At 42.5% G+C, this 27,402-nt stretch overlaps 1 protein-coding gene across 3 annotated transcripts; it reads left to right on the plus strand.

Moving 5' to 3' along the window:
- Window positions 1–1,004: 1,004 nt before the first annotated feature.
- NAB1 (NGFI-A binding protein 1) lies at window positions 1,005–27,228 on the plus strand. Of its 3 annotated transcripts, none has more exons than XM_050339843.1 (8): window positions 1,005–1,164; window positions 6,375–7,208; window positions 12,815–12,948; window positions 13,938–13,989; window positions 19,494–19,604; window positions 21,936–22,077; window positions 23,298–23,447; window positions 24,572–27,228. In XM_050339843.1, the coding sequence occupies exons 2-8, from the start codon at window positions 6,390–6,392 to the stop codon at window positions 24,661–24,663; spliced, it is 1,500 nt and encodes a 499-aa protein (XP_050195800.1). In that variant the 5' UTR covers window positions 1,005–1,164; window positions 6,375–6,389; the 3' UTR covers window positions 24,664–27,228. The 3 variants fall into 3 exon arrangements, with proteins under 3 accessions (XP_050195800.1, XP_050195801.1, XP_050195802.1); XM_050339844.1 differs by lacking the exon at window positions 1,005–1,164 and adding an exon at window positions 1,576–1,712; XM_050339845.1 differs by lacking the exon at window positions 1,005–1,164 and adding an exon at window positions 1,783–2,634.
- The last annotated feature ends 174 nt before the right edge of the window (window positions 27,229–27,402 follow it).

Consider the following 27,402-nt stretch of genomic DNA (forward strand, 5'->3'; position numbering starts at 1 on the left):
CTTCTGATAGACAAGGTATGGACGGGAAGGCAAGGAAAACGGAAAGTAAATCCTGTGTGAAAGGCATTCCTGGCTCTGGGGATGGATATTGGCCTAAAAGACGAGCATATTTTACTGACGCGTTTTTCTCCTTGCTTGCTAATTTTCCATTTATTCCTTTTTTTTCCTATTGTTATCTGCACTAAATATGACTTAATTTATGACTTACTACTTAATTTACCGCATATTACTCAATTTATCACCTAAATATTACTTACTTAAAAGCTTGCAGATTAATCAACTCCCCATCGGTAAAATAAACACACGGTATCACTTCTCCCTGCTTGAGCTGATACTCGGCGTTTTGCACCGCTCTGTGTACAGCTGTGTTTTGCACCCCCGGGCCGGCCCGTTCCGACACCGCCCCCGGGGCCGTGTGCCCGCACCCGGAGGGGTCACAGCCTGGCACTGAGAGGGAAGTTTGAAGCGGCGTTTTCCCCTGGGGGCGGCGGGTCCCAGGGGGGTGTCCCTGTCGGTGTCCGGGGTGTCCCGGTGGGTGTCCGTGGGGGGTGTCCTGATCGGTGTCCGGGTGTCCCTGCCGGTGTCCCGGGGGTGTCCCGTGGGTGTCCGGGTGTCACGGGGGGTGTCCCGTGAGTGCCCGGGGGTCCCGGGGAATGTCCCGTGGGTGTCCCCGCCGGTGCCCGCCGGGGGTCGCTGCTGGTGCCGCCCGCGCCGGGCGCTGCGTCACGCGGCGGCCGCGCGTGGGCGGGCGGCGGAGCGCGCGCGGGCTCTCCCCATGTGACCGCGCGGGAGGGGGTGGCGTGTGCGGGGGGGCGGGGGCCGCTCCCTCCCTCCTTTCCTCCTCCCCTACATCCCTCCCTCCTCCCTCTTTCCCTCCTTCCTTCTTTCCCTCCCTCCTCCTCCCTCCCTCCCGCCGCCCGCTCGGCCCCCGCGCGCGGCGAAGGCGCGGCCGAGGCGCGGTGCGGGTGCGGCAGGGCGGCCCGCGCCCCCGGCAGCAGCGAGGCGGTGGCGGGGACAGGCTCGCCCACCCGCCCCGTCGATGGGAAAGGAGGAGCCTGGGCGGGGGCCGCGGGCAGGAACTTCGGCGGGGCTGAGTGTGCGGCCCCGGGACGGCGCCGAGGGAGCCCCGGGCGGCCGGCGGCGGAGCAGCCCACTGCGGAATAGGTGCGGGGCGGGCGGGGGGCGCGGGCAGCGCGGCCCCGGCCCCGCGGGGCACGGCCGGAAGGAGCGGGCGAGTCGTGCGTGGGTGATTCCCGGAGAAATCCGGCGCGGGGCGGGGGGGACGGGGGAGTGGGCGGAAAGTGCAGGAGCGTCCCTGCCGTGTGTGCGGTGCGGGGGGGTCCGCGGGGCGGGGGCGGCACGGACGGGACGGGACAGGCGGAGGCGGTGCCGCTCTGTGCAGGGCACCGGGAGCGGGAGGCGGCGGTGCGGGGCCGGCCGCCCCCCCGGGCTGTGCGGGGCCGTGCCTCTCTGCCGCCAACCCCTCCGGGCTGTCCGGGCGCAGCGGTGCCGGTGGGACCCTACGGAGAAGCCGCTCCGGGGACGTTCCTGTCACCGGGCTCGGCGGCTGCGAACTTAGTGCGGGGACCGCAGCCCCCCGCCCGTGCGCGCTGTGCGAGTTTCCTTCCCGTGGGCTCCATCCCCCTGGGGGACCTCCTCCTCGGGGCCGGGCGGTGGGAGACCCCCCCCTCTGGCCGTGCGGGAATCTTGAGGTATTTTGCTCTCCTTTCGTCTTTACGCGGCGGTGGTGTTTTTGCACGTTTCAAGTTTCTCATTAGTTAACGGCGAGATACGGATCTCTACGTGAACGTGGAGTTCACTCAATCGGCTGTATTTTGGCACATCTCAGAGCTAGACAAGACTATTTAATTTGCAAAGTCTCGCTTCTGCAGCTACATGTAATTTTCTCCTCCTGCTAAAAGTCCTTTGGAAGCGCTGCAAAAATGTAATGAATATGCAAAACAGCCAGCTCTCAAACCCAAATCCGGTTTGTCTTCAGAGACTTTTCAAAACGCCCAAAGTGATCAAGATATATTATGAAATAATCACTTTTGCCTAAAATACAGGGATGTGATGTTTCACACTTTCTCCTTTTGAGTATTCCTAATTTAATTGGTGACAGCTCAAATAGAATTCACCTGAAATAAAAATCTGTAAAAATCGGTTAGAGTTGCTCAGTTGCTTTTGCTTCTGGTGCAGCCTTAAAAAGGAGGAAAGCTGCTCTTTAAGTCCTTGTCCCATGCCTACATCTCACAGTTCCTGAGTTTTCCTTCTCCGAGTACTTCACCCACGTCCACCACCTGCCTACTTCAGCCGTGTATCTCCCTGCCACCTCCGGGGAATGTGCAGCTTTGAACTCAGCGCAGGCAGAACGGGAAGGAACGGGTGTTTTCCCGTTAAAGATGTTGAGAGGGGCTGCTGCTGCCGCTGCCCTTGCCTTGGTAGAGGGAGTAGGAATAGGTTGTGATTCCTGCGCTAGTTGTTTACAAATATTTAAGACTGCTCTGTGGTGCTTCTGTGGTTTTTGTTTTCCTTTTTCCCAGGAGTTATGTTTGTGGTCAGAGTTAAAGTGACATCCAGCGTTTGGAGAGGAGGGCATGGCATGTGGGGTGATAGGCTGTGGATGTGAGTGAGGTAATGTGGAAAATCAGAATGCATGGTTATGGGTTGCAAGGGCTGAGTGAAAATCTAATTTGTGATTTCCTGGTTCTTCCATGGCTATAATATTATGCAGCCTTGCATGTATTTTAAACAGCTTTGTCTGTTAGAGGGAGTTTCCTGGCTGCTTTCTTTGTTCTGTGTGTGAAAAATGTAAGAGATGGCTGCTCTTCCCTGTGTGTTCCCACACATCTCACCGGTATGGACAATGAGCAAAGAAGGGGGAGAAGTAGCAGCTCAAGTGCCATGGCTGTATTCATTTATTCCTGTAGACCTCCCTGTGTCAGCTTTGCATTCCTGCCCTTTGCCAGAAAAAGGGTTTGTAGTTGCCCATACCTTAGATCTCCTGAGGTGGCAGATTGTTCTGGTTGGCTTCTTAGGGTTTGCCAGAGGACATGACCACACTGTTACTCCTGAACCAGGTTGGTTTGGGATCTCAGATTAGAAAGCCTAAGACTTATCCAGCAGAGGAGGAGCACACATGGTGTCCCAGGGTCTTACCAAGGTGCTCTTCCCAGTGAGGAGGATACACAAGTCTTCTGGCTGTGACCTCGCCCCGTGTCTTCTCATTGTGTAACCTCTCCTCATGCTCACCCTTCACCCCAAAAGCACAGTCCCTGATGCACTAGGAAATGAGAACAGCAGTGGTGGAAAGCAGTACTTTAGGTCTCTTAGATGCAGCTTAAAGGTCACCCGAAAGATGTGGGGCGCTGAGACTTGAGTGGGTGTGCTAAGGCTTTGCGTAGGCAAGCAGAGCCGCAGCAGCAGCAGCAGTGCTGTGTGCCCTTCGGGTTAACGGTCTCCTCTGATTCAGGCCATGCTGTGCTGCTTCCTCAGCAGCCCCTTCTTTGTTGCTTGTCCTCTTCCTAAGCCTCATCTTACTCCTCCAGGTCGACTGGCATGCCTGCTTTCCTGGCTTTGTAGGCTGTGAGCTGTGCCCAACCAGGGACCAGTAATGCCAGGAGAAGCAGCATAGCTGGGGGCCTGGTGAGGCTGTCTTGGAAAAGGGGAGCGAGCTTTCCCCTTGTAAAAGTTTGGAAATACTTGGAATGGTGTTGGGGTGAGTGCTGGAGGAACTCTGTTTAATGCAAGGAGAAAAGAGGTCAAAAGGAGGAGTATTTGAAAATGCCTTCTCTGCAGAAATCAGTAGCAGTCGTAAATGGAAAATTTGCTTGGCCCTCTCAGGAGTTACTGTACTGAATTTGAAAAGCAGAATGGGTCTTTAAAGTACAAAACAAAGGGGTTTCAGTCTTGCTGTAAATGCAAATCTCGACGCAGTCTGAACTATGGACTCACTACTGATGCCTCCATAGTACATATTAATCCAGTTTTATCTGTCATGATGAGATTTGTTGATTAGAAGCCTCTAGGTAAAGGGTGCTTGTGGACTGTTTCTGCTCTTCCAGCCTGTGGGCTGGAAAAGTGAGTTCAGCTCCATGGCTTGCCTGGAGCTCCTGGGCTGTGTAATTTCACTGCCACTGTCCTCCCAGGATTCAATTTAGCTCTCTGCACAAAGTCCATTTATGTAGATTTATGTAGATTTTGTACTAAGATGAATGACTTTCCTAGGAAATGGGCCTTTGTTTGAAAATTATATAAGTTAATTTGTGGTATTGATGGTGAAAACTCAGCATCATTTGAAATGAGAGGGTAGGAACAGTTTACTGAAATGTCACCAAACCATAAACTGTTAGTTTTGTTTGTCTTGTCAAAGTTTGTGTGGAATGGGAGGATTTTTCTAAGAAATACTGTGGAATAATAACAATTTTTAAAATACTGAATTATATGCTCTTGAGAGGGTTACTTTTAAGCGATTTTTCTCATTTTCTGTGTTTCTTCTTGTATCTTTGAATTTAGACAATATTTATTTGGTTTTCTGAAGTTAACTGTTACTTTCAAAAGTTAAACTGTATTTCTAAAATATGTAGCTCTTAAATGTTTCCAGTTTTACCCTGAGTTCAAAAGTGTGTAGTTTGTTAGCTCATAAGCTCAGCAGCAACTCCTTGAGGTAGCTACTCAGATCTAAACAGCTATTGCTGTCCCTTCTGATTTACAAATATCAGTGTACAAGGAATTATACGTTCAGCTGATGGTTTGGGGGGTTTGTATTTTTTGTGTGGCTTTTTTTTGTTTTTTTTCCAGGGCTCCCATCTCTCTTCCTGAAGAGGTTGATTGTAGGTATTCTGTTGCTGCCACAGACCTTTTTGGAAAATTTCTGTTGGCCTCCTAATTTTATTTATCTCTAGTAGAGTTTAATCACAGTTTTGTAACAAAACGCTAATCTTCCAGATGCCTCCTGAATAAAAGCTGAGCTCCGTTTCTTACATCTGTGTGTTTATTTTGAGTTGCTGAAGAAAAGGCTCATACTGTAACAAAACAAAAAACGAACAACAAATCAATATGAAAAAGTACACACTGTAAAAATAATTTGTCTTAGTTATAGTTTTGATTACCAGTCTCCCAGTGCCCCATAGCACACGTATATTCTTGCATCACAGTCTTGGATGGAGGGGAGTTGAACATTATTAAGATAGTTTCCCCCCAGTGTGTGCAAATCATTCTGTAGGTGTTGTTTTTTAAGTTACTACTGTGTGCTTTTTTAAGTGCAATGTGATAGTTGAGCCAGAGCAATGCTAGCAGACCTGCTCAATGTTTTAGTTTTGTTACTTTCCGAAGCAACTATAAATTACATGCTTTAGACCTTATTGATTGGTGGTTAAGCTTAATACAGTAATACTGGAAATTATCCGCTTGTGGTTGTGAAAGCCATCGTAGAGCGAAGAGGTGTGTGTGAGAGAGATCTGGGAAGTCTCTGAAGAGTTTATTGTTTGTGGTACAACTGGATAACAGGGTTTATGAAGGGGAAACTTGTGCAAATGTTGGTTTTTTTTCCCTGCAGCTGTAAGGGTAGAATACTGCTGCGATTTGTCTGTTGGGAGCCCCTGAGTGCAATTGCTGTATTGCTGAGTGGTGTTTTGTGTCATAAGTGTCAATGGCATGCAGCCCTGTTAGCAAATGGAACGGGCAGGCAAATTCAGAGTAAGGTTTTTAAAGTATATGTGTTGGAATCCATCAGCATTTTTGCTTTGTCTGCAGCTGCTGCTGCCGTAATTAAGATCAGCATAGGCATTAGATCCTTTTTATGTGAAGTGGGGAAAACTTGGTTCTGAAATACCATTTTACTGACCCAGCTTTGTTAATCCTCTGAGGTTTTGTGAAGCACTTGTTCTTCTTCGCTTTCCTTTTACAGCCCTCCATACTGCTATGGGTGAAAATGATTTGAGAATTAAGAAGAATTGAAACTGAGGAGCTTTTTTCTTCAGGGAACCAAGTATTCTGTAATTCTTCAGATTGTTTTTTGTGATCATTTTGATCTGAGGATATAAAAGAGAGTTTAGTACAAGCAGTGAGCAATGTTGACTGACATTCTTGGGAGCAAACATGAAGTGGGAATGTTGAAAACAAGCAGGCTTTATGTTTGAATCATCTTTTTTGTAGGTGCATTGCAACTATCTGCCGATTTGTTTTTTCACTAATATTTCCATTAAGTTAGCTAGTCAAAAAACTCCTTTTTCATTTCCATGTGTGTTGTTATGATGAGAGAAAGAAATCCTGTCCTCCAAGCTGTCAGCCTTACAGAAATATGGGCAGTGGGGGTAGTGCATCTAGATGTTGGTGTTTGGTGCTCATCTCCTCTCTGTTTTTACTGTTTGTAGGTTCTGTCATCCGTGATGGCGTCAGCTCTGCCCAGAACCCTTGGGGAATTGCAGCTATATCGAATACTACAAAAAGCAAATCTCTTATTCTACTTTGATGCCTTCATTCAGCAGGGTGGTGATGATGTCCAGCAGCTCTGTGAAGCAGGTGAAGAGGAGTTTTTGGAGATAATGGCTCTCGTAGGCATGGCTAGCAAGCCGCTTCACGTCCGAAGGCTGCAGAAGGCTTTGAGGGACTGGGTCACGAACCCTGGTCTGTTCAACCAGCCTCTCACCTCCTTGCCCGTCAGCAGCATTCCAATATATAAGCTGCCAGAAGGGTCTCCCGCATGGCTGGGGATATCCTGCAGCAGTTACGAAAGGAACAGCAGCACCAGAGAGCCTCACCTGAAGATCCCAAAATGCGCTGCCACGACGTGTGTGCAAAGTGTGGGCACGAGCAAATCCGACGTGGTGGGGAGCTTATCGCTGCAGAGCGGCAGCGAACCGAGACTCTGGCAGGGACACCACACCACAGAGAGTGAGCACAGCCTTTCCCCGGCTGACCTTGGCTCTCCAGCTTCACCAAAGGAAAACAGCGAGACCCTGGATGCCGCCGCTGCTCTGTCGGTTGCTGAGTGTGTAGAACGGATGGTTCCCTCCCTACCCAAAAGTGACTCCAATGAAGTCAAGGAGTTACTGAAAACAAATAAGAAACTGGCAAAGATGATTGGTCACATCTTTGAGATGAGTGACGATGACCCTCACAAAGAGGAGGAGATCAGAAAGTACAGTGCAATATATGGCAGGTTTGACTCGAAAAGAAAAGATGGCAAACATCTCACCCTCCACGAGGTAAAACGCCTTGAGTGACACTGGGCTTCCCCTGTTCCTACGCCTTCTACGAGATGCTGTTCACTTTTTTAAGGGTGCTTCTTGCTGGATGATGGGAGCTGTGTGCTGACTGCTGTAGGCAGGGCTGCCGTGGCACTGAGGCCTTGGGTGCAGCACAAGTACCCTTCTGTGGGTGGGTGTGTGCATGAATGGTTTGGTTTCAGCGTGGTGTCATCAGACTGCTCGACTGCCTCTGTGGCCTGTCAGACACAGGGTTTAAACAGCTTGGCACTGAAGTAGCAAACCAGTATTGCACTGAGCATGGCCCTCGGGGTTCCAAACATTTGGCACGTTTTCAGGGCGGTCCTGTATTTCCTTGCAGCTTTGAGAGTAGACTGGTTGTCTGGAAGATCAGTTAACTAAAATGGCTTGTGTCTGGTGTGGTTACTACCCTCTGCTGTCTTCCCTCACCTCGAGACCTTGCTCTGTAGCTTGTGCCGTCGAGGCTAAAAAGGATTCTGCCAAGGAGGTTCCTAAACTCTGCGTGGTGGGGTTTTTCGGGTTTGAATTGGGATGAAGCTCACTTATATAACCTGTGGGGTTTTTTGGGCACAGTGGTCTTAAGCCAGTCAAGTGAAGTTCCTCCTGTGTGAGGAGGAAGGGGAAGGACTGTCTCCAGTATTGACAGATGGCTGTAATTCGAAAGTTTGTCCTGAGAAGCATCTCTTCCCTCTTGTCCTTGAAAGTCCATGCGGGCCTCTTTCACTTCTCCTCTGGCATTCTTGAGGCTCACACTGCATATGTTGTAACACAATAGGTGTGTCTGTGTGGGGAATAATTTCCTAGTGCCAGAGTACAGTACAAGAGGAGAACAAACATTAATTCAAAGCAGTGCCAAAACACTGTTGATATGAATGCTGCATCAGCATTTTCACAGTTAACACTGATTGCAAAATTTCAGTTGGATTTAAAATTTGGCATGTAAGGCTCAGCTCCCAAAAGGAAAGGCAATGTTTGTGTTACAGGAGTGCCAAAAAAACTGTACTTGCTTCAGCCTTTTTTTGCTTCAAGAAGTAGTTTTGTAGGTGTGTGATCCATAGCATAAGACTGAGTTCCCTTTATGCTTCTGAGTAGAAGGGCAGAAGGAAACAAGGCGTATTTCTTTACATTTTTGTTTATGTATTTACATTTATAAGGCAACTGCACATCGCCAGCAGTGACTTGACAAGGGCTTTTACTACAGACTGGGAGACACTTCCACAGTAGTGAGCCACATTTCTACCACACAGTTCTAGTTGTGCAGCTTTCACTTACATGCTTTGTGGCTTTATGTTGAACACTTACAATTTGTGAATTCATCCAGTGTACAAAACGGGATCTCATCTTAACTCCCCTGACCTTGTGGAAGTCTCTCTCGTAAACAGAACAAGTTGTGTTTGGGATGGAGGCAGGATTTGAAAGGATTAATTGTGTAGATGCCCTGTGCACATTGCTGCAGATTCAGGATTTGGAGAAAGGGGATTCTCCCCACCTGGGCATGGAGGCAGTCAAGGTATACAGTGTGTGCAGCTGTGTGCTTTCAGTCTTTCTCTGGGGTGGTGACTGCAGAAAATACTCTGAAATCTGTGCAGACTTCTTGTAGGATAATTTCCTGGAATCCAGTGGTGTAGTGAGAGGTGGGCTGCAAGGGCAACTTTTGTGTCAGGCATGCGGTAGGCTTGGGAATGGCTCTACAAAGCCATGGAGGAATGAATACTGGGGTTGGTAGTTTGAAGAAGCAGGGTAGCAGTGAACTGGAAGAAAGAGTGACTGTTCTGCCTTGTCCTTTTTTATTTTTTTTTTTTTTTAGTATTACACTACAGATCTTTACTACATCATTGTAAAACCATGTTTAAAAATGGAATGAGAGCATGGTTTGGCTTTAGGAAATATTTCCATCGCTATTATGATTAAGGGCACAAGATCAAAGGAGTCTGTGGTTGACTTATGCCTCACTTACGCATGTGGGGCCTCACTGAACTTGATGGGAACTGCACACATGGAAGCAAAAAGAATTTGCTCATAATTGGTTTACTGTTTGCTTAAAGAGGCCGGATTTCATGAAGCTTTGTCTTGAACAGTTTTCTCTTCGTTTCCATTTTAAAGCAGAAAAAAGCAGAAAATATACAGATAGCAACAAATAAGACCTTTTTTGTTTGTTTGTTTAAAATCTGCTAAACCAGAGTTTGCCTTTCGTAAACTCAGCTTCAGTATGTTTTTGGTTTTGATGGCTTAAACAATTTGCTGCTCAGAAGGAAGGACCTTAAACAACCAGGGAGGTAGGTTTCTACTTGTCCAGAGACTGTGTTTCTGCACGTGTTAATACATTCCAGGGCTGTCATTCTGCCTTGTAGTTCAAGGCTTTTCCTCGCAGCTGGCAAGGAACAGCTGAATAAACTTCACCATGAATTTAAAAAGTTTAAGTAGTGGTGAGCTTCTTAATGTAAAGAGCAGAGTATCTCAGGCTCCTCAAGCACAGTGGAGTTGCATGCAAATTAAAATCAAACCTGATGGAATTATTCGTGGTAAATTAGTGAGAATATTTCATTTCAGTATGAACACTGCAGTGTCTCTGAGGGCTTGAGCAGCCATTAGAGGTCTGCAAGAGCTGCAGACACTGAGCTGGTTTGGATGTGTGTGCTATTGGTAGGAGTATTTCCATAAAGCACTAATCTGACATAGAATCTGATGCAGAATCTTTCAGAGGCGTTCCAAAACTAATAAACATGCTGTTCTTAATCCATCCCATTGTTTCAGTATTACACAGCTTTTCAAACGCGGAGAGCACTTGATGTTGGGCTGGGGGAGGGATGAGTACAAGGCATGCCCTTGAACTCAGTGACCTGAGCATGTTTGAGTCAGATTTGTAATTTCCCTGTTAATATTTCAGTACTTGTCTCAGTACCTATAAAACCAAAAAAACCCTGTTCAGTAGTGTGAGAAACAGGATTTAGAAGTACAAGTAATAAATTTTGTCTGGCCTGGTCTCTTCCTTTTCTTTTGCTGACTCACCAAAACAGTAGGGCTTGGTGTTTAATTATGTGTTTTTAGTGGGGGAATATATGAACCCTGTCAGATAGAAATATACCCATCCCTCTCCGTAGAGTCTGTATGGCTGTGTGCTGTTCCATATCCTTAAGAATTCCACCAAACAGAATCTTTATTTTTAGGCATGCAGAGCTTTCTGTCTGCAGTATTATGCCTCCTGAAAAGGCAGGAAGCCATGATGCACTTCAATTCAGTAAGTCTGGATGTGACCTCAAAGAGGAAATCGGGAAAAACAAACAAATAAACATTTGGCTTTTCTCACATATTAGGATAAACAGCATTTGCCTACAACTAACCAAAGCATTTTCAGTCATTTCAGCTCTTTACAACCTTTCAGCACTTTGAGGGTAAAAAAAAATCTCAAATTATTTTGTAAGCATTAGCCATATTATTCATCCTTGGCAAAGTAATAGCTATCACTGTTACAGAAATTATTGCCTGCTTTAGATGGTAATTATTTTCATCAGTGTTGTATTAATCTTTTATTGTAATTTTTTCCCCTCTGTGTTTCTATCTGAGAAGACAGACATTATAGAATAACTGTTCCTGTCTAGGGGGTAATGGTTTGTTGTTTTAGTACCTTGTATTGTAGGAACATAGTAACCTGTTTCACAGATTAAACCTAAGGTTCGTGCCCTTGTACATCTGATCTCTGTAAGATTATTTTTTTTGTCTCTACAGAGACTAAAGGATCAGGCAACATATTTCGTTTTCCTGTTAAAGACATAAATGTGCTCTGATTAACATTCAGGTACCATAGGAAATGCCCTACTCAGATCAGAGGATTTTAGGCTGAACACAGGAAAAAGTGCTTATGAAATATTAGGAGCAGCAGTTCTGTGTGAGGCTTTACTAGAAATACTGCATGGGCACAGGCCACTGAGAGAAACTCAGCTCTTCTGACACGTTTTTGTTTTTTTTAACCTTCCTGGAGAACAGGTGTAGCATTGGGCAAAATGTATGTTTTAATTTGGATGCCATCAAGCCCCATGGCGAAGGACAGCGTGGTTGTGTGTTGTTCATGTCTTTTGAGAGCTCCCATCCTTCAGGGATAGAGTGTGTGCAGTGTTTCGGGTGAGTTGCTGGCCTCTGTGATTTCATTCACAAGCAGCGTTCTGCAGCGTGGTAGACAGCAGGGTGGAAGAGTGAGTTTCTTATCCTTCTCCCAAGAGACACCCTTGAACTGCAGATCTCTTGGTCTGCCCTTGGCTTCACCTTTATCTGCCTCCATGAAAAGTGATTATTGCAGGAGCAGCGTTTTTGGTGTCTGAGGTCACACGTGTGGTCCTGCCCTGTCCTTGGCCATGTCCCTGTGCCCTGAGCTGTGGCTGTTACCGGCACTGCCAGGTCAGGGGCTGGGCATAGCACATCTCAGTCAATCAGTGAATGTGCTGACTGTGCCCTGGAAACCGAGCTGCTCTGTAATATTCACTAGCCTAAGACTGATGCAGAACATATTGTTGACAGTAGCACCAAAGCAGCTGTACTCCTTCGCCAGAAGCCAAGCCCATTCAAAGCAGCTTAATTTCTAGAAATAGAAGATTTGAAAGGGTTGTGGGCACTTTGGTAAAAACACCTGTAGTGTTCTGTTGGCCTCTTGCTGTTACGCCTCATTACATGTGCTGGCTGTTCTTCAGCTGAGGAAAGAGTGAAATGTCTCTGATTCAGCCCCTGCTTCTTAGGGAAAGAGCATGGATTCAACCTCTCCAGCATCTCCATTTGTGTCTCTCATTGCATTAAGAATTTTGTTGTGTCCATACTGCTGACCACAGGCTTTTCAGACAGCAGTATTGTTAAGCTGATATAATCCATGACAGTATCACCACTTCCTGTAGGCTTCTGAAGAACATTGAGCCTTAACTTAAAGGTTTTTTTTTTTTTCCCCTCTTTATGAATCTATTGCCAGCAGCACAGGCACTAGAAATGTGTCCTGGCAGGCAAAGGAAAACATCCTTGAAACAAGTTACATTTGATTCATGTCTGAAGATAGTCTTCACAAACACGAGGGTGAGAAACATAGGTAAAAAAAGTTTAATCGTTTCTTAAACCATCACCTTCTACAGAATTTATTCTGTATTCACCAGGGAAAGCCATCTGTACCCACACTGTCAGGGTTTTTTTCTTTTTTTTTCTCTTTTTTTTTTTTTCCCAAGTCCTGGGCATATTGCGTTTATAAAAATAGTATTCCCTGTAAACCAGGCTTTGGAAGCCAAACACTGTGAACGTTCAGTGCTACTGTTTTATACTGAGATTTAATTAACGCTGGGATGAGGTACAAGCAGCGCACATTGAGGCAGCCTTACAATAATGTTTTACTTTATGCACCGACCACGTTCATATCCTTTTGTCTTCTCAGCTGCTTACCTGGTTTAGTGAGGTGTACAAACACACCGAAGAAACCCTCCAGGGTTTAGTATACAATTATAGGCAATTTAATTGCAATTGAAATTTTTTTGTTATTTCAGAAGAGGTGCTCTTACGGGCACAATAGGTGAAAGTGCTCAGAATCCTGAATCCCTGTGTTTGTGTTTAATTTCCAGCTCACGGTTAATGAAGCAGCCGCTCAGCTGTGTGTGAAAGATAACGCGTTGCTGACCAGGAGGGACGAACTCTTCGCACTAGCTCGGCAAATCTCTCGAGAAGTTACCTATAAGTATACTTACAGGACCACCAAGTAAGGCTTTAATTAACTGAAAGGATCTTCATTTTCAGGGAGCTAATCAGCCTGATAGCATTTCTTCTTGAAGCACTAGAGACACTTTATTCTTACTCTTTAGCTAGCAAAGTGCTCTTCTGAGGAGGGTAGGAAAATGCTATCTAAACTGTGAAGCTTTTAAACTAATAAGGTTTAGCTGTCTTGAATTACCTTTTTTATTTGCTCTCTAGTTTTCCAGATATTTTGATGATGGTGCATGTTGAGAGGCATCTGAGAGGCTGCTATTTCAAGCATTTGAGGCATTTGTGTATTTTAAAGTTAATGTAAATAGGCATAGTAGCCAAAGATGCTCATTGTATCAATTGCCTTTTTTCCACAGATTTGGCTTGTTAGCCAAAAAGATAAGGTCACAGGGAGTGACTTACAAATTTGCTTTAAAGGAGGTGAAGCCAAGTCCTAATTTCATTTGTTACTGTTCTGTTAAATGAACTGCTGTTATGAAACAGTGACAAAGGCTTAACAGCTTTTAAATACAATTAAAACCCTAGAATTAGTAAGTATGATTGAAAGTCTTGATGCTTTCTTTGTTTTTAAATGTTAAGTCCCTTGCCTGCAATGCAATATCCTTTCAAAATACATTTTCCTACACTTCTAAAAAGTTTTCCTTTGCTCCCCTTTCTTCCATAGTGATTAGTGTAAATATATATCCATTCTGGGTAGGCGATGCCAAAGACACTTCTGTAATTCAGTGTGCTCAGGTAGCTTTCCTTTCTCTTTGGAAGAGGAATCAGTGAATCTCTTGACACTTCTGAAAACAACACAAGATGCTTGTATTCCTCTGTACTTGAGTGACAATCACTGCCATGTCCAAGGGAATTGGGGGCTTTCTCTGTGCATCTCACTTGTTTGTCCCTGATCTATTTTTTTCCTTGAATCTGTTTTTCATTATTATTGCTAGTCAGGGTTAATTTGCCGTTTACTGACAGTGTCTGTGTCTTCTCTTCTAGATCTAAGTGTGGAGAAAGGGATGAGCTGTCACCAAAGAGAATCAAGATGGAGGTACAGTATTGTGACTCCTGTATTTTGACCTATGCATGCTAAAATTCACTTTTGTTTTGAAGGGATCTGTCTTAAGGAAATCTGTCAGAAAAACATTTGATAGACAGGTGATGGGTGTGAGAGAGAGAGGGGGAGAACATCACCACTGTCGCTGCAAATATAAATGCTTGATGGAGAAACCTGTAGGAGCAGGGAAAAAGAGTAGGATTTGTTTAATGGTAAAGTTACTCTCAGTGTTTTGCACTCTGAGTGAGTAGGAGGGGAGGAATGGGACTGACTGACTTCCTGTGGTGGAATAAGCTCGAGCATGGTAGGAAATGTCTTCCCATAAGGCCTCCTGCTTTTTAAGTCAGCATGAGGTGGGGTTTGCCTAATTCACTTGAGTCAGCTCTTGATCATGTCCAAAATCCAGAGTTCTGGATAAGGATTGATGGCAGAATATTAGCCATCTCTGACTATGCCATAGATTATGACACTGATCACACTGAAAAGTCAAGAACTAAAACTATCTAAAAGCTATATATGTCAACACAAATGGTTGTGCCTGTAAATATTAATTTACAGGGTTTTGGAGTGAGTTTTGTGTAAAATGCACATGTAGACATGGCTGATATATATATACCTGCACAAGGTGGTTCTTAAGAGAGATTCTGAGAATTCCTTGTTAGTAGTGCAGGAGCAGCATATATGTAGCTTACCTTTCTCTTCAGTTACCACTTCTGGAAAGTAAATTTGAGACCTTTCAAAATGGTACTTTTAATTAAAAAAAAAACAAAAACAAAAACAAAACAAAACAAAAACCATATATATTGAAATGTATGCATTTATGTACCTCATAAGAGTAGCAGATCTTCCTTTTTAATTTATATTTTAAACAAATTACTGTTCCGCTGTCATGTGGGTATCTAATTTATCCTTTGCATTGTGGGTGGTTTTTATTGTACTGTCTGCTCCAAAAGGTGTAGGTTAAATGTGTATTATAATGTAAGCTAGACCTGAGCTAGATTTGTGTGTGACACAGATAAGGGATGTATTCTTGAAGTGTAGAGGCAAATTGCAATATATTCTGAAATGTGTTTCTCATGCAACTCATTCTTTGATAAGTGATGTAGTGAATGTAGCAAGGCTTTAATCTTTTTCAGTACTGTGATGCTTTTACCTGTGGAAATGCTTTTCCTGAGAGGCACACCCTGGTGACAGCAGTTAGTTTTGAAAAGGCAGTTATGATTAATAAACAAGCCCACCAGTCTTATACAGTCGTAGTTCGATTTATATAATGCAAAACACACATGTGCATTGAGGATTTACTGGTAGCTTTGGTAAGTCACTAATGTCATGGACGTGTGTTAGGATTTGCTTTGACGTGCTGGTTCTTCGATCCACAAAAAAGAGCAGGGGAAAAGCTGCATTAAGTGATTTTATCCAGCCTCACCACTGTCTGCCCTGAACAACATATTGCAGGATGGTTGCTTGAGGTTCCTCTCTTTTGTTCAGTCTAGCTCCACTTTAAATGAGCTGCTACTCCTCTGCTTGAAGTAGTATTTCAGTGACTTTGATTTCAGCATTAGGAAGTTTTTCCTTCATTCAGTAATAATTGATGATGAGCAAGTGTCTAAAATGACACATTGCAAGGGAGGTGCTGTTTTCTACAGGATCTTCATTGAAAGAAAGTGTAAAATTTAAATAGGGAAAAATACAGGCTGAAATTCTAGAAGGCCTACTTTTTAGTTCAGTAATTCTGAGAAGGGATTTTTACTTTGTTTTCTTTTTATCTGACATTACTAGTCATATTTTAAAATGCATGTGGAAATGTAATGTCCTAACTGTATAAATCACTATTTCAGAAATAGGACATTTTTCGAAAATAAGAAATTGAAAATTTACTTCAATATTTTTGCATTTGATAGCATAGCATTATTAATTTTTAAGTGACCAGTGTTGCTATCAGCATAAATGTCTGTTTTCCTTACGAGTTTGAGAGTCTTCAAAGGAGTAAGCCATTACTTTAGCCATTATAATTCTGAGATCTGCTGTAAATCATGGATTTTTCTTCAATGAAATGTAAGAAAGGTGCAGTATTACATAGTATATCACTTTTACATATGTTGTTTTGGGTTCTTGGGGCATGCATTTGGGGAAAAAAAAAAAGGTCTTTTTTTAATAATATGTATGGGGATTTTGGGAAGGTTTTTTTAGGTGTGGTTTGATTTGGTTTGGTTTGATTTGGTTTGGTTTGATTTGGAAAGGTGAAGGTAAAAAGGAAAATGGCAGCAAATGTTGCAAATTTTTCCTTTTGTTCTGGATAAGAATTCCTTACACTGTTTTTGAAGTTGTAATGCTTCATTGTGGCTCTGTCATGCTAAAACACAGAGGATCTGAACAGGGGGGATTTTTGTCGTCATAACTAGGTCTTTTTCTTCTTTTTTTAATGAGGGTCATTTTGCTTTCTGTTTTAAGGCTGAACTCTGTATTTTGATTCACCATTCCTTTACCCATTAGTCATTAGTGTCTCTGTAAAGCATGGTCTAAAATACTAGGGCTTCAATTTGGAAAGACTTCACAGCCTCTTTGCATAGTGTAAAAGATTACTTAAAAAAAAGAGATGAGTTAATTTCCTGAAATATAATAACACTTCCAAAAGCCTCCAGACAGACTCTGAAGGTCATCCTTGAGCAGAGCTCTGTGTGCAAGCTGCAACATTGTCAGGCTACAGCCACATTGTAAATTTATCCTTCTCATGAATATGAAACTCGCACAAGCATTACAAAGAAACAATGTGCCATGGATTACATCAAATTACCTGTAAAAGCCTTTCTCTTCCCCTGCCTGCTCTCCCCCTCTTATTCGTTGAGTGGGTGGGTGAGCTGTGGGAGTGAAGTGTAAAGAGGAGAAGGGAAAAAATTCCAGGCAAATGACAGACTAAAGGTGTGGAGGGAGTGAAAAAGGCAATGGACTGAATTGGGATTTGGAAGCAGATTATAAAAAAGGGGTTGTAGTTCCTAAATCTGCCCTGGACAAAGAGCAGGACAGGCGACCAGGGATGGAAAGGGCACATCCTCCTGCACAGCAAGGATCTCTCCCGCTTAGGTGTAGCAAGGTAGGGGCACCCCTTGTTGTCATCTCCTGTGAGTCAGTGCTGGCACTGCTCAAAGCAGTGAGCTGTTGTGGCACCAGCTGAAAGGCAAAACAAATCACAGGTGTATCACACAGAATTCATGGAGAGGGGAGGCTGCTCGTTGCTGTTGGGGTCGACCAGGTTCCCCTTCAGAGTCAACGCAAACAGCCATGAGGGCAAAAAGAGAGGTTTTAAAATGTTCTTGCTGTCTGTAGTATAAAGAAATTGTTTTGTGTGTCAGTGTCTTCATTCAGCTGAAAGAGAAGGGTGGTAAGAGCTTTCAAAAGCTAATTTCCCAAAGCTCAGTGGGAGTCAGGGGGCACAGGCAGGAAGACCTGAGTGGAGGCTGCAAAGAAGAAGTGTCTTCCCTGGGTGCCAGTATGGGTGGAGGAAGAGGAGGGAACAGACCCACTTCCACTATTGCTGAGAAGGTTGAAAAGAAAACCAAAGTGTGGGATTCGTGTTTTTGGTTTTTTTTTCTTTTTTTTTTTTTTTTTTTTCACAAAAACAGCAAAAGAAGTAGAAGCTACTGTTTTCATAGGAAAAATGTCATTAGAGGGAGCAAAAAAGCACATGTGGGACTCGGAACATCTGCTGCGTGAAACCGCTTGAAAAACAACTGAGCAGCAGCGTGGCAAAACAAAAATGCTGCACTGCATGCAGCAGGACCTCCAGGCAGCCATGGGGCAGAGCAGGTCCTCGCCTGGCACAGCGTGCTCCTTGTCAGCCCTTACTTACAACCAGTGGTGGGGAAGGGCTCTGGGAAGGTGATCCAGAACCACATCATCATCCAAGAATTACCTGTCTGACTGATGGGCGACAGACACAGTGACAGGCAGCCAGACCCACTTTTGGGAAACAGCCTTCAGTTTAGTACAGGCAGGTGATCACAAATATGTTTTTAAAAACCGTGTTACCTGTTACTTTGCAAAAATAGGATCCTGAGTGATAGGGTTTTTTGTGTGTTCAGCTTCTCGTCTTTCTACACATAATCATTCCCCTCTCCCAAACAAATTCAGGTCTAACTGTGAAAGTGGTCAGAGCTCATGGAAAAGTGCTTCAAAGCCTTTGTTTCTAGAGGAGGAGGCTTTGTGGCAGTTTACCTGTCTTACGAAATTTTTACACGGCTCTCACGTTTATTTGTTCCGTGAGGGAGGATTTTGGGTGGATAAAAGCAATGTACAGTGTTCTGACTGATTTTAGGTTTCTTCCCTGAGCATAAAGAATAGGTCCATTGGCATTATGTTGCCCTGAAGCTCTGGCAACCTGCCATGGGTCAGAGCACAGCTCTGCAGGTCAGTGGACAGCCTTCCAAAGGCAGGGACCTTGTAGTCCTTCCCCTGTGTTTTTTCTGAAAGATCACTTTTATTGTTCTTGAGCTGTAACCCTTTTGTCCAGCTGTTGTCAAAAATGTAATTATTGACATAGATCTGTCATTAGAATCCACAAGGAAAATATACCTTATTTAGCATACTTTTGATACCCAGTTCTGCAGATCCTCAGTGACAGATGTCAGCGTTCTTGGATTTGGGGCCGTCTTAAGATCTCTGGCTTCCTCTCACATTTTGACAGTGTCATCTGTACTGTGCTTTTGTAAACATTTCTGGATGTTCCTCTAGTGTATGTGAGCTTTCCTTTTATAATACTGAGCTGGATACATTCCTCCTCTTGAACCTTTGCTTCGATGATTAATTTATTTTAATGGAGTCTGGCAGGCTTTCACAGGAACTTTATTTGCTTTATTGGTACATATGCAAGCTGCAGAAGAGATTTGCATGTCATAAGAATTTCAGGCTGGAAGAATTATTGAATCATGATTTCCCATAGTATATGAATTTTCTACCATACTTTTAAAATAGTGATATTTCATTTTGTGGTACTAGTGAAGGTTCTGTGTGAAATATGTTGAATTTCAGGAGGCTTTTCTCAGTTTCGCAAGGTTAGTGTATGTTCTCAACTACATATAAACTTGATTTCTTATGAGTGACAGAAACCACAGGCCTAAATCTGCCTGGCAAGGCGGAATGTAAACTAGTTTAATGTCAGTAACAATGGTAGTCTGAATTCACAAAAAAATGAAAGAGATGAGATCATCTATCTATGTCATTTTAGAGATATATGTAGCAGTTGTTGTAGAGGGGTTGTGTGTGTTTTGTGCACAAACTGAAACAGAGTGGATAGCACGAACATATAAATTGCAGTTGAGAATTTTTACAGAAATTCAGGAATGTGGGGTTTTTTAGGGTTTTTTTTGGTTGGTTTGTTTGGGGTTTTTTGTTTGTTTTGGTTTTGTGGTTTTTTGGTTTTTTTTTAATTTGAGTGTATGGAGAGTGTGAAGAAAAATTAATAATATGCCCTTCTTGGTTTGGTTTCTTCTTGTGCTCATTAGGATGGTTATCCAGATTTTCAGGACACGGTCCAGACGCTCTATCAGCAAGACAAAATGCCACTTGCTTTGGCTAAAGGAAAGAGCGAAGACCCAACAGCTCTTAATTCCCAGGTAAACCAACTACACTACACTGTGAATAAAACAGGCCACATCTTTGCACATTGGTTTTGACGTGCTGTTTTGATGACTAAATTAATTACCATCAGTTTTCAAAGGCTACCGAGCTCAGCTGGGGTTGCATCATTCCTAATCTGGGTTTACCTCCTGAAACTGTTCTGACACAGTACTATGGCTTTGCCCTTGTTAGTTCCAAGGAGGTTGGATCTAGCATAGTAGGCTTGACAATCTGTGGTTGCCTGTTGGGAGCAAGGAGGGTAGTATTGGTACAGTCTGTGCTGTGTTACTTGCGTTATCCGCTATAAATGGAAAGCTCAAGTTACCGAGTCTAGAGGAATAGAGTAGGCGATCTTGGAGTCCTCAGTTCTGACATGTCTTGTAAGAAGAAAGGCCAATATATTTAGGAAATCAGGGAACCTCTGGATCTGAGAGGATAATTTGACCTTCTAGACAGCACCTACTCTGCTGGAAGCACAGTAGTCTTGAGCAGACAGAAAGCTTTGTATAAATGAAGTCTGGTTTCCAATTCTGTCTTTGTCCTCTCTGTAGTGTATCCCAGCCTCGAGGCAAAATATGCATCTCCCACTGCCAGTTGTTGGCAAGGACGGATTTCATGCTAAGTGGCAACAAATTTATTTTGTGTAATTGATTTGGCCAAATGTAATCACCAAACTGCATGTAAGCTTACATTTAGGAGTTCCCCCCGTTTTCTGAGACTGGATGTGTTACCCTCTCACCTTCTTATATTGCAAAGCAGTGCTCGTTCATACCAGTCTGTTCATTGTGATACATCAAAAAGCAATTATGCTACGTGTTCTGATGTCACAGAATAATTATATGAACTTGATTTTTGCAAGCTTATTTTCATTTAGTGTATGCTTTGAAGTTTGGTCATTGCCAAATAACAATGAACTAGAGATTTAATTCAAGCTTAAATGTATCTACAACTCTTCAGGTTTTTCTATAGTGATCAGCAGCATCATGATATTTTGGATTTATCCCAATTAAACAACAAAGATGGCATGAATGAGAAATATTCTTTTGTAAGATTACAGTTCAAAAGTTAGTAACAAAAGTGACAGAATAGCAAAGTGAAAGCACACTTGAAAGTGAACTATTTGAAAATAGTTTCTTTTTTTAACTACTTCCTAAGACCAGGCTTGAGCTATCAGTGGTCTTCTGCAGAAGCTGATGAGCTCTGAGCCAGAGTAAGTAAATACTGCTCATGTCATTACCCTGCTGGCAGGGTCATCGCTGTGCTGGAAAAGCTCAGGGTTTACTGGTTTGTTATGCTGTCATTGTATGTGTGAATTACTGAACTCTGCTGAATAAGCAGACTTTTGTGGGAAGTCAGGGCTTTCATCATCTCCCAAGAAAAGTGAAGTGGTCTGCAGTGAATAAGGCTCTGTACTAATTGAACCAATTATGGCATTACCTTAAAGACAAATTATTTTTTTCCTATCAATTGTAAATGTTAAGTTTGTACACCTTCCATTCTTGTGTTCGTTGTGGCTCTTCTAAATCAACTTTCTTGACTTGTGATTTTCTTTTTTATTTTTGCAAGATGCTTATTTACATTCTCTCAAGAACAAGATCATAGTGAAAGTTAGAATTCTCTTGGCATTAAAGTCAATGACAAACATTCAGACGCCATTCCCTCCCACGTTGCACTGGATTGTTTAGCTCCACTCTCTAGAGGTGTATAGGTCTTGTTCTTCTTCTAGACAGACATTTCACACCTTTATCCCCCACAAACATACTGTCATCCTACACTTTCAGAATGGCAGATTTTTAAGCTTGTGTAGTGCAGTTTCCTAAAATAAAGATTCCAAGATGTCTGGTGAAATCTTGGCATAAGTTTTTAGCAGATGTTACCATTGCTCTTGGAATACTTTCTGGAGTACTTTGAGAAGACATGTATTTGATCAGAGCTAACTGGATAATTAAGACATTCTTTTTTGCTTTTCTTGAGATTCTCTTCATGTGACCTGGAGTCCTAAAGTGCAGAAAGCGATTTTTGTGTGTTTTTGAAGAACAGAATTTAATGTTGCATTTCTGTGTGGATGAGCTACGGCAGCTTGCATTTTAAGTATTCTTGAGTGACTCAGATGTACATTATGAAAATCTCTATGGGTGCAAAAATATTTTGTTTGCTTCATAGTTTTGAAGAAACCGTAAAACACACATCTGCGCATATGAGTCAACAAAAACCTCTATCTAGGCTGTTAGTTTTATCTTCTGATATTGCTTTTCCCCTATGTTTTGACTTGCTATATGTATGTATATAGAGAGAAATTTTTGTTTGTTTGTTTGTTTTATTTGCAGTCAGAAAAGGTGATGGCAAAACAGATGGAGTTTCTTTGCAACCAGGCAGCATTGGAGAGGCGTCTTTCCACAGGGTGTTACAGGCAGAACTCGGAAGAGCACAGCCCCAATGGCATGTCATTAGATAATGCTGATGGACAAGGTATGGTAGCTCCCAGGCACGGCGCTGCTGCCAGCAGATACATTTGATATTATGCAACCCGTGTCAGTGGTGTTATTTATCTGGTGTACAACCCTGAGCACTGAATGGACAAGACAAGATCTCTGCCCTGAAGTGCTTACGGTCTCAATAATGCAATCAGATGTACACTCAGGCTCTGCTCTGTTACTCTAATGTATCTGGGCAAACTGCTTTCCCTCTGGGTAATGTGGGGAGGCAAGAAGGGAGGGTGCATCCCTATTACCTGAGAGCAGGACTTTGCTCTACCTTTATCCTCAGTTTTGAAAATACAGCAGATTGTTGCATTTCATTTGTGTCCTGGTTTTGTGGAAATTGAAAATAAAGCAGATAATGTAGTTGGTACTCCTTGTTTTTTTTTAACCTGTTGGTGCAGTCTAGGAACAAAACCTGAGGAACTGGCTGTGTAAATTACTTAGAACTAAGCAGCTTCTAATGATGGTCTTAGTAACTTGTTATTCTTCAAAAGCTTACAGTTCTGTGGTTCTCTTTGATTTACCAACTGGCTATTCCTTAACTTGAATTAATTTTAGGAGTGTTTGTTTTGTTGGAGCACTTTCTGTTTGGATTTCTTTTTTACTGTTGTGAAATGAGACAAAAATGTTACAAACAGAAGAAATACAACCAGAAGTTCTTGTGTCTGTTTTTTAAAAGCTAGTTTATTTAAGGGGGGGTGAAGAGAAGCAGTAGAGGGAGGAACTAAGTGAAACAATACAAGTAAGCAATAAAACACAGGTTTTCATTTGTATGTATTGGTCAAGCAATGAGGTACAAAAGTATACAGGAAGATGAAGGTGTGTGGATCCAGCTTTCCTTGGCAGAACAAGCTTCTTTATACCCTTAGTTCATTGTGCAGGGAAAGTGGGAATTTTTAGGATCTCAGAGGAATTCTGAAGTAGGAGCAGAATTTTTTAGTATCTCAAGGGGCTTTTTGAAAGAATAAAGAGATGTTATAAAATAAAAAAAAAATTTCTATGGCTGAGTGTCTTTTTCTAGCAGTGCCTGTGGAGTAGTCTGCAAAGCAGCATATTTACACAAGCCTTGTTTTGCTAGAAAACTTCCCTGAGCAGCTGGAACTTAGGATGTGCTTTTGCTGATAGAATTAGTGTGTCTTTAGGTCTCTACCTGTTCTTTTAATATTGCTTTTCTTTTAATGCGAATATTTCACCGTGAACAACGTGCAGGTGAAAGGCCGCTGAACCTCCGCATGTCCAACCTGCCAAGCAGACAGATGCAACACATTTCACTTGATGGAGAGCAGCATGTGGGAAAACCTCTGTGCAGTGATTTGATCCGACTTTATCCCGGCGGTGAGGCAAAGTCCCAGTCCTCAGGTTAGTGCTGTCCCATGGAAATTACCCACTGTTTGTTACAAAGCCTGTGATAAGTTTACTAATCCATGATGTCTCTGAGTGGAGCAGCTAGCAAGGCAACCTGGCATGTGTTGTGTGGAACCATGCAATCAAAGCTTTGGCGAAAACTTCAAGAAGAGTGTTACTTGCTAATCTGGCATTGGATTGAATATGATTTGGGAAAAGCTTTGGAGATGCAGTAACTAGGTTCAGATAAACAAGTTCTGGCATGTGTCTGTCCTCAGAGAGTGCTGTTGACCCAAACCTCTGCTGTTAAATACTTAAACTGCATTACAGTCACAGCAACATGGCTTCATTCTTTATGAAGATATCAGACTTTTTATAAAAACACCTCTTTATTCTGGTTTATAAGGACCTACCACTGTTTCTCTACTGTGAACTGCATGTCATACAGTAAGTCTTCTCTACCTGGATTTCCTATTCAGTGATGTTTCCTCACTGGTAATCTTGTAATTTATCTCTGGCGTTGGGAAAAACCCACTCTTAAGTTTGATAGAAGGGAGCAGGAAACCTTTGTGAAATCTCTCTGGGTGATTTCAGTTTAATACTTGGCAGACTGAGATAAAGACAGGAATTCATAAGACTCTTGTAATTTTAAGAGTAATGATTAAGTCCCACCTGAGTTTGAAAGATGCAGTGGGAAGGAGCTTATTTGAAAGAGAAGATGCAAAAGTTGTTGTTTGGAAGACTGGGCAGAATCTTGCATTTTCCTCTTTGGAATATTGGAATCTTGGTTCACCGTTTTTTGCAGATTGTCTCAATCCCACTAATAATACACTTATGGAATCTCCAGTTGGGGAGTTTTACCAGTTCCCTCTCAAAATGCAAGTGCAGAGTGCATCTCCATTACCCCTGCTCCTGGAGAGGACTGAAGTAAATCTGTGGTGCTTCCTCAGCCATCACTGCAGTGTAACTGAGGTGGTTCTAACCCAGCTGGGTTAAAGCCCAGGATGAGGAGGCAGAATTTATTGCTTCTACTCTTAGTATCCACATGGTTCTTGGCCTTTTTTTTTTAATTTAAGAACAGAATATATTTGTTTCCAAGCAGTATTTAACATCTTTCTTTTTTTCTTTTCTCAATGCAGAAGGCCTTGGTATTTTAAAGGATTTTCCTCATTCGGCTTTTAACAACATAGAAAGGAAGGTCATAAAAACAGAACCTGAAGACACAAGATAGTCATTCTGCTCTGGAAAACAGTGTCATAGTAAAGAATGAAACTTCACAAGAGAAAAAAAACCAGCCTTAATAACCAGTGTTGCCTCATTCAAATAAGAGATTTCAATAGCCAAAGCCTAAGAACTGGTACAGTAATCTGTGGAAACAGGAAAGCAAGAGACACTGCAAACTAAAACAGTAATAGAGGTGGATAAACATTCCTGTAAAAGTGGTTTTATAATGTGGGGAGATTCACAGATTAATATTGTGGGTCTTCATTATTTAAGAATGTATTATGTATTTGTATAACTTATCAAAGTAAATCTAGATGTCGGGACGTGTATTGAGTCCAGTAGATGTGGCTACAGTTCATTTTACTTGAAATTTCAATGTCTACTTTCAGTGTACCTAGCGTAGATATGGTTGTTAAACACTTGAGTTAAAAATCATTGGAGAATTAGGAATGCAAACCTCGTGACACAATTAACAGCAAGTTTGCAACAATATTTATAGAAAAAGGAAAACACATAAAATATTTCATGGTTAAAAATGTTATGTGGATATAGCATTTGGTAGACCTAGACCCTGATTCTGTATCATAGCAGAACACACTTGACACTTAACTATCGCTACATCACTTCCAATGGTTTCAGCAGCCTTTGTGTAATACTCTTACAGCATAATACCTACCTACAAGTCAGGAGTATAGGAAATGCCAGTTAAGAGTATGGAAGAGTCCATATGATTGGCTCCCATTTCCTTGGGGAAAACTGGGGTTTGATGTACCGTACAATTACTGAAATCTCATTTGGTAGGAAACTCGAGAGACCAAGGTGCGTGGGCAGGGCTGCAAAAATTGTGATTCAAACCATTATAACTTCTTGGACTTCTCTGTGAATCTTTAAAAAACAAAAAAAAAAAGAAAAGCATTCTAAGTGTGGCAAAGATGACATACGATGCAGGATTTGTGCATCAGTGTAAAAGGTTGCACTTGATATCCAGAAACTATAAGACTTTTTGGGGAGAGAGACCAGGAGTCATGTCTTTAGCATGTGACTCTTTATTAAGTGCTGTCCAGCCCACATGATTCTATGAATATACCGTATACTGCATACAGTATGCCGATATGTTTCTTTATGTATGTGATTAATTAACATCTGTATTCTTTATTTATTTGACAGTTTTTATTTTTTTGTACATGTTCACTTTTGAAGATGCCATTTTATCTAAGGAGAAGTAGTTGGCATATAACTTTGGAATATACCATGGTGTGTTTGTGTGCATCTGTTTCTCCACTGTGCTGCTCTGCAGTCAGGATAGTTATATGCCTCAGTTCCCAAATACAGTTTTTGTTTATGACGTGTTCTGGAGGGGAAAGGAAGAGCTGAAGAAAGTAAGTTAGAATGCCAAGTGGGTAAACTTCCCTGTTCAGGTGTGCACTTCACGTCTGCAGTTTGCTCTGTGTCATAGGTGTGTATTAACAAATCAGTCACAGTCTCTGTTGTACTGAAACGCTCAGCAAAATGTGAGCTGAAATGTCTACACTGCAGTCTCTTATCACTGTAAACATACCTAATTATTTTATCACTTGATTTGTGGAACAAAGCTTTATAGTAGAAACACCAGTAAAACAACTTTTTATACTATTAAAATGTTTGTTTTTTAAAAAAAAAAATGTTTCTTGAACTGTATGGTACTGTTTCACTTACTGAAGTATCTTAAAGCAATGGAGTTTGCAGCTTTGCTGTTAGGAATAAGAGATTGAACGTGTAGTTATATTTCCTCTTTCCTGTTGTGTGAGCTAGTACTACGGATGTTTCTTCAGTTTGTAACATTAACCAGTGCCCTGGTTAGTATCTGAGTAGCTTTCATGAGATGTGTATGGAGCTTGTTAAAGGACAGCATATGGTTTGAACTGTACAGCTTGAGTAATAGAAGGTACCAAACGACAAAAACCTTTAGAGATGCAGGAAACATTTGGTTTTCTCTAACATCTGACACCATCAAAAGTTACGTGTGGATCACAGAAGCTCTTAAGCTTGCTGGTCTCTTCAATTAAAGCAAGAGGAAGGAAGAAGAACTTGCTAAGCAGCACACTGTTTCAGTTGAGTCCAGATTTTATTTTGTAAACACTAATGTATTAAATTTGCTATAAATTAAAGTATATAACAGTTATATTTTTGAGTTGTAAATACAGTACTTTGTGTCACAACCAGTTGGTTATCTCCAGAACAATATTTCAGTTTATAGTCCAACAGGCCATTTCAGTCTCAATAAGCTGGAAGCAACTTTTTTTACTGGTTTGCAGCTGTATGATTTGGGTTTTTTTAACCTGGGGGGGGAGGTGGGAGGTACATTCCGAGATTGCACATACATTTGGTAATAGCAAATATTCAAGCATTGGTCTGTCCATGACAAAGGTCTTGGTGGACTGCAACCTGGCTGGCCTCTGGAGTCACAGGTAAAGGCTTGCCCTCGTCTGCTCGTGAAGGGTTGCTAGGATCAAAGGCCAGCCCTGCAAATGATGCCTGTTTTATTCACATGTTTATATTGTTGCTTACAAAATAAAATTCACCGTGAGAACTCTTTAGTTTCCCTAGGGTTTTTCCTTCTTTTTTTTTTTTTTTTTTTTTAATTGTATTTTGTAAAAGGAGATGTTAATTTGGGGGGGACAGGGGAGGAGGGAATACCTTGAACTGCAGCTCTCCTTTGGAGGAAGCCTTTTCCTGCTCTTGTGGTTGAATTCTCATTTACCTTCTG

Source organism: Myiozetetes cayanensis, unplaced genomic scaffold (genome assembly GCF_022539395.1).
Source record: "Myiozetetes cayanensis isolate MyiCay16 unplaced genomic scaffold, myiCay2020 scf9, whole genome shotgun sequence".
In the NCBI taxonomy this organism is placed as follows: Eukaryota; Metazoa; Chordata; class Aves; order Passeriformes; family Tyrannidae; genus Myiozetetes; species Myiozetetes cayanensis.

Bases quoted from the DNA above. Each gene is read 5' to 3' on its own strand.
- NAB1 (XM_050339843.1), top strand. From the start codon at position 6,390: ATGGCGTCAGCTCTGCCCAGAACCCTTGGGGAATTGCAGCTATATCGA. The intron at 7,209-12,814 runs GTAAAACGCCTT...TTTAATTTCCAG, and splicing joins AACATCTCACCCTCCACGAG to CTCACGGTTAATGAAGCAGC. The intron at 22,078-23,297 runs GTATGGTAGCTC...AACAACGTGCAG, and splicing joins AGATAATGCTGATGGACAAG to GTGAAAGGCCGCTGAACCTC.